The sequence below is a fragment of the Salvelinus fontinalis genome, chromosome 21 (genome assembly GCF_029448725.1).
Source record: "Salvelinus fontinalis isolate EN_2023a chromosome 21, ASM2944872v1, whole genome shotgun sequence".
Taxonomy (NCBI): Eukaryota; Metazoa; Chordata; class Actinopteri; order Salmoniformes; family Salmonidae; genus Salvelinus; species Salvelinus fontinalis.
In genome coordinates this window covers 35,602,819-35,612,889 of record NC_074685.1, presented here as the reverse complement: position 1 = coordinate 35,612,889, position 10,071 = coordinate 35,602,819, and the positions used below count along the sequence as shown (strand labels likewise).

Genomic DNA, 10,071 nt, shown 5'->3' with positions numbered 1-10,071 from the left:
CACAATCAGCTCTTTGTCTTGCTCACATTAAGGGAGAGGTTGTTGTCCTGGCTCCACATTGCCAGGTCTCTGACCTCCTCTCTATAGGTTGTCTGATCGTTGTCGGTGTTCAGGCCTACCACTGTTGTGTTGTCAGCAAACTAAATTATGGTGTTGGAGTCATGTTCGGCCACGCAGTCGTGGGTGAACAGGGAATACAGGAGGGGACAAAGCACACAATCCAGAGGGGCCCCTGTGTTGCGGATCAGCATAGCAGACGTGTTGTTGCCTACCCTTACTAACTGGGGGCGGCCCGTCAGGAAGCCTAGGATCCAGTTGCAGAGGCAGGTATTTAGTCCCAGGGTCCATAGCTTGGCGATGAGCTTTGTGGGCACTATTTTGTTGAATGCTGAGCTGTAGTCAATGAACAGCATTCTCACATAGGTGTTCCTTTTGTCCAGGTGGGAAAGGGCAGTGTGGAGTGCGATTGAGATTGTGTCATCTGTGGATCTGTTGGGGCAGTATGCGAATTGGAGTGGGTCTAGGGTATCCGGGACGATGCTGTGCCTTTCAAAGCACTTCATGGCTACCGACGTGAGTGCTACGGAGTGGTTATCATTTAGGCAGGTTACCTTCACTTCCTTGGGCACAGGGGCTATGGTGGTCTGCTTGAAACATGCAGGTATTTCAGACTCGGTCAGGGAGAGGTTGAAAATGTCAGTGAAGACACTTGCCAGTTGGTCTGCGCATGCTTTGAGTACACGTTCTGGTAATCCGTCTCGCCCCGCGGCTTTGTGAATGTTGACCTGTTTAAAGGTCTTGCTCACATCGGCAACCGAGAGCGTTATCACACAGTCGTTCAGAACAGCTGGTGCTCTCATGCATGCTTCAGTGTTGCTTGCGTCGAAGTGAGGATTAAAGGCATTTGGCTCGTCTGGTCACTGGGTAGCTCGCTGCTGGGTTTCACTTTGTAGTCCGTAATAGTTTTCAAGCCCTGCCACATCCGAAGAGCGTCAGAGCCGGTCTATTAGGATTAAATCTTAATCCTGTATTGACACTTGCTTGTTTGATGGTTCGTCTGAGGGCATAGCGGGATTTCTTATAAGCGTCCGGATTAGTGTCCCGCTTCTTAAAAGCGATAGCTCTAGCCTTTAGCTCCATGCTGATGTTGCCTGTAATACATGGCTTCTAGTAGGAATATGTATGTATGGTTGCAGTGGGGACGACGTTGTTGATGCACTTATTGATGAAGCCGATGACTGAGGTGGTAAACTCCTCAATGCCATTTGATGTCTGTGCTAGCAAAACAGTCCTGTAGCATAGCATCCGCGTCATCTGACCACTTCTGTATTGAGCGTGTCACTGGTACTTCCTGCTTTAGATTTGGATTGTAACCAGGAATCAGGAGGATAGAACTATGGTCAGATTTGCCAAATGGAGGGCGAAGGAGAGCTTTGTACGTGTCTCTGTGTGTGGAGTAAAGGTGATCTAGAGTCTTTTTTCCCTCTGGTTGAACATGTGACATGCTGGTAGAAATGAGGTAAAACGGATTTAAGTTTGCCTGCACTAAAGTCCCCGGCCACTAGGAGCGTCACTTCTGGATGAGCATTTTCCTGTTTGCTTATGGCCTTATACAGCTCGATGAGTGCTCTCTTAGTGCCAGCATCGGTTTGTGGTGGTAAAGAGACGGCTACGAATAATATAGATGAGAACTCTCTTGGTAGATAGTGTGGTCTACAGCTTATCATAAGGTACTCTACCTCAGGCGAGCAATACCTCGAGAGTTCTTTAATATTAGACATTGTGCACCAGCTGTTATTGACAAATAGACACACACCCCGCCCCTAGCTTCTCTGTCCTGCTGGTGCATGGAAAATCCCGCCAGCTCTATATTATCCATGTCGTCGTTCAGCCACGACTCGGTGAAACATAAGATATTCGTTTTTAATGTCCCGTTGGTAACATAATCTTGATCGTAGGTCATCCGTTTTGTTTCTCCAATGCTTGTTGGTCAATAGAACAGATGCCAGAGTTTACTCACTCGCCTATGAATTCTCAGAAGGCAGCCTGACCTCCACCCCCTTTTTTTCCATCTTGTCTTCACGCAAATGACAGGGATTTAGGCCCGTTCCCGAGAAAGCAGTATATCTTTCGCGTCAGACTCGTTAAAAGCATGATTTTCTTCCAGTTCGAGGTGGGTAATCGCTGTTCTGATGTCCAGAAGTTATTTTCATTCATAAGAGACAGTAGCAGTAACATTATGTACAAAATACATAAAAAAATAAATGACAAACAACGCAATTTAAAAAAAAAAAAAAATAGCAGTTGGTTAGGACCACATAAAACGTCGGCCATCCCTCCGGCGCCATTACTACAAGTAAGTGCTTATTAAGATACAATTCATTTTAACTAGCTAAATCCTGTGTAACAACTAGTAATTACATTGTACTAGTGCAGATATTACACGTACTCTGATGTACGAGTGTGTTTATTTATTTTTAAATGTGTCTTATTCCTCATCTGAGATGACACTCATATTAGATCTGTTTTCGTCAGCTCAACCAAGTTAACCCAGATGGTACGCTTCATTTTGGGGGCAAGTGCTAGAAACACAGTTGACTGGAGATATATTTTAAACAGTGCACATTCATGGGTAAGTAATTTGAGCCTATTATAGCATAAACTATAATCTCCCAAGACACTTAGCGCATCCACAGGGGATCTCAAACTTTGTCACAGTTGTTAATGAATCGGATGCAGCTGAGAAGAAGCCTAACACTAATTTGGTGAATTTAGTGAAAACCTGCCCATTTGTAACAAGCATGGTAACAAGCATTCATTGTTACATTTCTGTCATTACAATACTACCAGTTACATTTATAACTGGTAGTTAGTTATAACACTGCAACTATGAGTTGTTTCAGTGAACTACAATACTTGTTATTACACTGTAACAAGGACCCCTTAAAAGGGTGTGTTACCAAGTATTGACTGATCTTAAAGGATTAAAGAGATTCTGTAGTACTTTTGTATACTGTTTAGCTAGTAGTTCTGAAAGTAGCGCTCAAGAGTCAAAAATTGGTCCCAGAAAATGGCTTACTTCGTCACATATGTGCAGATTTGTGCACCATGTCATTATTCTCTCTCTCTCTGCTGTGTGCATCTTGCTAACTGTCACTCAAATGGCGACGGGCTGAAGCTCATTGGCTAGAACTCAAATTGCTAGGCGGCTGGCCCATGTGGTGGAAAATGTAGGGGACATGGTGCAGCACTGCTTCCAGAAAAAGAGTTGTTTTCAAACTAGGGGCTTTGTGGCTAATTGAGGGAAGACAGTAATTCTGATCATAGATTATCCATGTATGAACTACACATTGACACATCCAACCCAAAGCAGGAGGCTTAATGGCAGATGTAGAACCTATATTTCTCAATGCCAGAAACACATACAGTATAATAGTAACTTAGAAAACATACCCAAATTACTAACTCTTAAATTAATTATAACATTATAATCAATGTTATAATGCCGTTCTAAAACTGTGGAAACAGTTCCACAACGGCCCGCAGTCAGAGACACACGATGAATGAAACACTTTGTAAAAAGTGGGATACATTTGTAAGAATGAGGTGGGCAAATTGGGCGTCTACTCGTCAATCTGCGGGGCACATTTCAACCCTGAAATCTTCCACGGCTATCAACAATGGAAAGAGGGCTTCAGCAAGAAGTTGCTTCTAAAAGTGGATGCTCTCCCTACGATCAATGTGGCTTCTAAGCATCTCAAACAGCCAGCAGAGACCGTGAGAATGGAAGTGAACCGGTAAGTGAAAGCTATAGTGCATTTAGCTCACCTCTTCCATCTAAATAACACTAATAAACGTTTCTCATGGTTTGACACTGTACTGAACTAGGCCACTGAAGGAGTAACACCTCCCCCTGCTGGTGATTCAACAACACCTGGACAACAAGTGGAAGGATTTGTACATTGGGTTTTATTCAAAACATCCTTCAGGTCAACCAGTGCAAATGACACAACAACCCTCCATTAGGAGGGGGATGCTGAGGTTTTATTTGGTCCATGAGGGGGTTGGTCCCTCAGTTTAGTGATCCAAATAAATCTTGGTTCACTGTAAGACACGTGGGAGGCATCATAATAATTTAAAACAGGCTTCCTCCCCTCTCTCACCCATCTCCGACCTTGTCGGATGAAAGTAGAAGGAGAGGAAAAGAGAAGAGAAGCAAAAGCCACTTCAGACTACTGAACCCTAGGATCTCTGACTGACTCCCCCTATACTCTTTCCCCCTCCAGTGTCTTTGGTCACAGACCTGGTTGGTCAGGTCTGTGGAGATAAAATACTACTCTGCTTGTTCACAAGGATCAGCTGGACGAGAGCACTGCACCGATTATCTAATCAACAAATCACCTCAACTTCTAAACAACTGGGTATGATATATTCCATTAAATATATACAGTACCAGTCAAAGGTTGACACACCCTACTCATTCTAGGGTTTTACTTTATTTTTACTATTTTCTACATTGTAGAATAGTGAAGACATCAAAACTATGCAATAACAAACAAGAAAGTAGTAAACAAATCAAAATATATTTTATATTTCAGGTCCTTCAAAGTAGCCACCCTTTGCAAAGCTGGTGACAGCTTTGCACACTCTTGGCATTCTCTCAACCAGCATCATGAGTAAGTCACCTGGAATGCATTTCAATTAACAGGTCTGCCTTGTTAAAAGTTAATTTGTGGAATTTATTTCCTCTTAATGCGTTTGAGCCAATCGGTTGTGTTGTGACAAGGTATACAGAAGGTAGCCCTTAATACATGAAGGTCAGCCAATCAGGAAAATTTCAAGAACTTTTAAAGTTTCTTCAAGTGCAGTCGCAAAAATTCATCAAGCACTATGATGAAACTGGCTCTCATGAGGACCGCCACAGGAAAGGAAGACCCAGAGTTACCTCTGCTGCAGAGTTTAAGTGCATTAGAGTTAACTGCACCTCAGACTGCAGCCCAAATAAATGCTTCACAGAGTTCAAGTAACAGACACATCTCAACATCAACGGTTCAGAGGAGACTGTGTGAATCAGGCCTTCATGGTCTAATTGCTGCAAAGAAACCACTAATAAAGGACACCAATAAGAAGAAGAGATGTGAGATTTGCTTGGACCAAATAAAAACAAGCAATGGACATTAAACCGGTGGAAATCTGTCCTTGGTCTGATGAGTCCAAATTTTTGATTTCAACCGCCGTGTCTTTGTGAGACGCAGAGTAGTTGAACGAATTATCTCTGCATGTGTGGTTCCCACCGTGAAGCATGGAGGAGGTGGTGTTATGGTGCTTTGCTGGTGACACTGTCAGTGATTTATTTAGAATTCAAGGTACACTTAACCAGCATGGCTACCACAGCATTCTGCAGTGATACACCATCCCATCTGGTTTGCACTTAGTGGGACTATCATTTGCTTTCAATAGGACAATGACCCAAAACACACCTCCAGGCTGTGTAAGGGCTATTTGACCAAGGAGAGTGATGGAGTGCTGCATCAGATGATCTGGCCTCCACAATCACACGACCTCAACCCAATTGAGTTGGTTTGGGATGAGTTGGACTGCAGAATGAAGGAAAAGCGGCCAACAAGTGCTCAGCATATGTGGGAACTCCTTCAAGATTGTTGGTAAAGCATTCCTCATGAAGCTGGTTGAGAGAATGCCAAGAGTGTGCAAAGCTGTCATCAAGGCAAAGGGTGGCTACTTTGAATAATCTAAAATATATTTAGATTGTTTCACTCTTTTTTGGTTACTACATGATTCCATATGTTATTTCATAGTTTTGATGTCGTCACTATTATTCTACAACGTAGAAAATTGAAGAAAAGAAATCTAGATAAACACTTGAATGAGTAGGTGTCCAAACTTTTGACTTTTTACTGTATATCCACAGCTCCATCCATATGATGCAAAGATTACTAGCTTATGGTCAGGGTCAAAGGTCGACCCTCGTGGACAAAAGCAGGTCATGATGGATCCAGAGAAGGTTCCAGCGCTGTCTCACATGCGTGTCTTCTTGTAGATGGCGATGTACTCCTGGACGTCTTCAGGGGAGCCCAGGACGACAGGAACCCGCTGGTGGATGTTCTCTGGCTGGATGTCCAGCACGTTCATCTCCCCCGTGGTGGCCATGCCTCCAGCCTGCTCGATGATAAACGACATGGGGTTGCACTCGTACAGCAGCCTCAGCTACACAGGGTGGGGTGGAAGAGAGACAATGGTTAGTCACGTCAATGTACTGAGAAAAGGCCTCGTTCATCCTGCACTTGAATAAACTTGTCTCATTGATCGTTACATTGCCCATCTCTCTTAGACACAGCCAGCCCTCTTTTGGTCACTTGTATGTACATTTAAAAAAAAAAGTTTAGTATATATATTTTTTAGAGTAGATATTCATTTATATGAACTGAAGCGCTCTGTCTGATTCACCTTGCCCTTGGGGCTCTTGACATTGGCGGGGTATAAGAAGATGCCTCCGTACACCAGAGTCCTGTGCACATCAGCCACCATTGAACCAACATAACGCCCACCATAGGGGGCACTACCATCCTGGAAACAAAAAGCAATACAAAGTTAGAAATAATTCAATAACTGAAGTAGTCACTTCAGTTTTAGTCACAGATATTCTGTCATTTTATATTTTCTTTATTTAGCCAACTCTCTTTTTTCTGTGCGACTTACAATAGGGGCATTTAAAAAAGTAGGTAAGACAACCACATATCAGGCATATTCCAGTCATTTTACTGGTCACTTATTAGTACCCAACGAGTTAATGTTTCAGGATTACAGTGTAAAACTTATGCCCTCTGCCCTTTCAGGTTTATAGTTAATGAATTACCTCTGGGTATTTCTTTTTCTTCAGGTACTCTGTGACGTCTGGGTAGAAGTGCTGAGCATAACCTTCGTTTAGACTGTAGATCTTTCCTCTCTTCTTGATCTTCACATCCTTGTCTGTTAGGATGAACTCCCCGATGGACTAAACAGACGGAGCAAGGACTGAGCAGCAGGGACTGAGCAACTTCAGGGACCATTGGATTTAGTTGTCATTTATGTTTTCATGGTCTTTTATTGCTGTTTTACCGTAGTGTGTTGCTATTTTAAATGCACTTTTAAACATGAAAGTTTACCCAAAATCCAGAAACTCCAAAGTGATTCCATACATTGAAACTCGTTCAGTGAAGTTGTCTCTGTTCAGCATTCCTGGGACAGAGAGGGGGAGAGGGCAAACTCCACTGAACTAGTTTCAATGTATGGAATCACTTTGGAGTTTCTGGATTTTGGGTAAACTTGTCCTTTAATTTTGATTTGGAACTTACAGGGTCCAGCATGAAGCAGTTGACCCCTTGTCCTGTCGAGAGTACCATCATGGTGGCACTGCCGTAGAGGGCGTAACCGGCGGCAACAATGTGACGTCCAGACTGCAGTGCGTCCTTCTCATTGGGCTCATCGTCTGTCGTCTTGGGAGACAAACATGAGGATAGTTATTACCGAAAATAACAGAAGAACAGTGAAACAGCCTAACTACAGTAGAAATTGGCACTATGGTGTGACTGAGACAAACAGCATGTCTGAGAAGGAAACAGAATGTCTGGGAATGTTACAGAATGTCTTAGGCTAAAACAGAATGGATGTTTGGGCCATAGTGGAATCATAGAAAAAACACCAGAAACAAAACAAACACCAACCTTTCTGTAGATGGCAAAAATTGTTCCAATTGATACAAGACAGTCAATGTTTGACGAGCCATCAAGTGGGTCGAAGCACACAATATATTTTCCCTGCGAGAGAAATAAAAAGGACATTGTCACATTGATGTCACAAGAAGATCCCAACTTCAATCTGGGCCACACACACATGCACTCCCCCGTCCCACACACACACGCACCTGTTTCTCTGGTTCCACGATGAGGGCCCTCTCGTTCTCCTCTGACACCAGGACACAGGAAGTGAAGGAGGACTTAATCATGTTGATGACCAGGTCGTTGGACAGAACATCTAGCTTCTTTACCTGGTCACCTGTCACGTTGGTGCTCCCAGCAATGCCATAGCTGGAGGGAGGAACAGAGGGAGAGAAGAACAGGTGAGGGAGCGAAGGACAGGTGAGGGAGAGAAGGAGAGAGGGTGAGGGCAGTGAGAGAGGAACAGGGGGCAGACGTGTGAGAGCAGTAACATCACTAGGCCCATCTCTGTCATACAGTTGAGGGCAGGGAGGGAGGGAGGGAGGGAGAGACAAAGACAGGGCGTAATGTATTTAAATAATCAAATCACAGTTTTATTTGTCACATACCTTACCGTAAAATGTTTACTTACAAGACCTTAACCAACAATGCAGTTCAAGAAATAGAGTTAAGAAAATACTTACTAAATAAAGTAAAAAGTAACAATAACGAGGCTATATACACAAGATGTACTGGTACCAAGGCAGGTTAGTCGAGGTAATTTGTAGGTGTAATTTAGGTAAACTCTTTTCGGTCATAAGAGATGGTAGCAACAACATGATGTACAAAATAGGTTACAAACAATGCGGGAAAAACACAAAATAGCACAGTTGGTTGGGAACCCATAAAAACGTCTGCCATCCCCTCCGGATGGCATTGAAGTGGCCACTGCTTTGTGTCAGTGTGGAATGCAGTCTCTGATCGAACGCACAGGGCACATAGAAATGCCTGAAAAACAGGTAATAGGCCTACTTCCTCCTAATGAAGACAATAGGCATGTCTCACGAGGAAAAACATGCACGATTTGTGAGTAGCCTACCTTATTCCAATAGCCTTGGCTTGCATGAAAATAACATACAAGTATGCATTTCGTGTGGACATTGACCCGAGTCGAGGTTGACAACGGTATTAGGGCCAACAGATTAGATGGACAGTCAGGCACAATGTAAATATTATATTTTCGTCTCCCTGCCCCGGTGCATGGTTGGTTGTAACTCACAAATTCAGCAAAATCACTGTTGATAGGTTATGAAATACTTCAAATTCAATTTTATTCGTCACATGCTTCGTAAACAACAGGTGTGGATTAACAGTGAAATGCTTATTTATCGTCCTCCTCCGCTCAGTTGATAAATGTGTCATTTAGACTACAAACGAACATGATCACTGACAATATCACTTGTTGCATGCAGCAACACTTACAGGTTGGCAATCCCAGCTTTCCTGACAGCGGTGGAGATGGCTTTGACCGCTGTGCAGATGGAGTTGAGGAGGGTTGTCAGTTCTCCCGTTCCCTTCGCCTTCCTTCCCTCCTCCAGCACGAATCTCGTGAGGGTAACGACATTAGTGTCAAATGAGCCTCGGTCAGACATGGCGACTTAGAAGGCTGTACAGGTTCTCGAGCTTGAGAGGGGACCAGGACAGGTAAGTTCCTCAGTGTATCACCCTAAAGTTAAAATATAACTAAAGAGCCAAGAGAGCGGGAGAGGCGGGGGTGTGCAGTTGTTTGAACCAATCACAATTGGCCTTTCAAAGGGCGGGACGAGGTTGAGAACACATGTGGCTGAGCAGGTTAGTGAGGGCAAAGTTCACAGATAATAAACAGGTTCTCACAAATGTTCCAGTGATGTTGGCCCGGTTCCAACCAGTTACTTGACCCCCCTCACTCTTACCCGTTTCGGTGATTTCACATATCTGAAAGGACTGGTAAGTGGTGCTGGCTGAAATGGAACCAGACTGTCGGCCCTAAACTTGTTTTGAAAAGCACTGTCCCCAAAACGTCTGCTCTCCGCATGATATGTAGGACATCTATTGGGTGCCTTATCAATAAATAGATTACACGGAGAATGCAGATCACTATTAATTTTGAATGAGAGAACTACATTTAGTGCAAACCATGAAATATAATAATGTGTGAACATGTACTAGTATTGTAGGCCTGGCCTACAATGCAGTGGAAGGCTACCAGTGGACTGTTGAAGTAACTCAAATAATTGTACGACATTTGGAGTGAAACAAGGCATGATGAGTTATGAGAGAAACTATTCTGCAGCTGGTTTTAGATATTTAGAATCTCTGGTGGTCTCTTATATGTCCT

At 43.5% G+C, this 10,071-nt stretch overlaps 1 protein-coding gene across 1 annotated transcript; it reads right to left on the bottom strand.

The window, feature by feature from the left end:
• Positions 1 to 3,946: 3,946 nt before the first annotated feature.
• On the bottom strand, positions 3,947 to 9,433 carry LOC129818791 (fructose-1,6-bisphosphatase 1-like). The gene is made up of 7 exons (XM_055875029.1): positions 9,177 to 9,433; positions 7,922 to 8,084; positions 7,722 to 7,814; positions 7,353 to 7,493; positions 6,875 to 7,012; positions 6,466 to 6,585; positions 3,947 to 6,225 (listed from the first exon to the last, which is right to left on the bottom strand). Exons 1-7 carry the CDS (start codon positions 9,344 to 9,346, stop codon positions 6,037 to 6,039), a joined length of 1,014 nt encoding a protein of 337 aa, XP_055731004.1. The 5' UTR covers positions 9,347 to 9,433; the 3' UTR covers positions 3,947 to 6,036.
• Between the last annotated feature and the right edge of the window lie 638 nt (positions 9,434 to 10,071).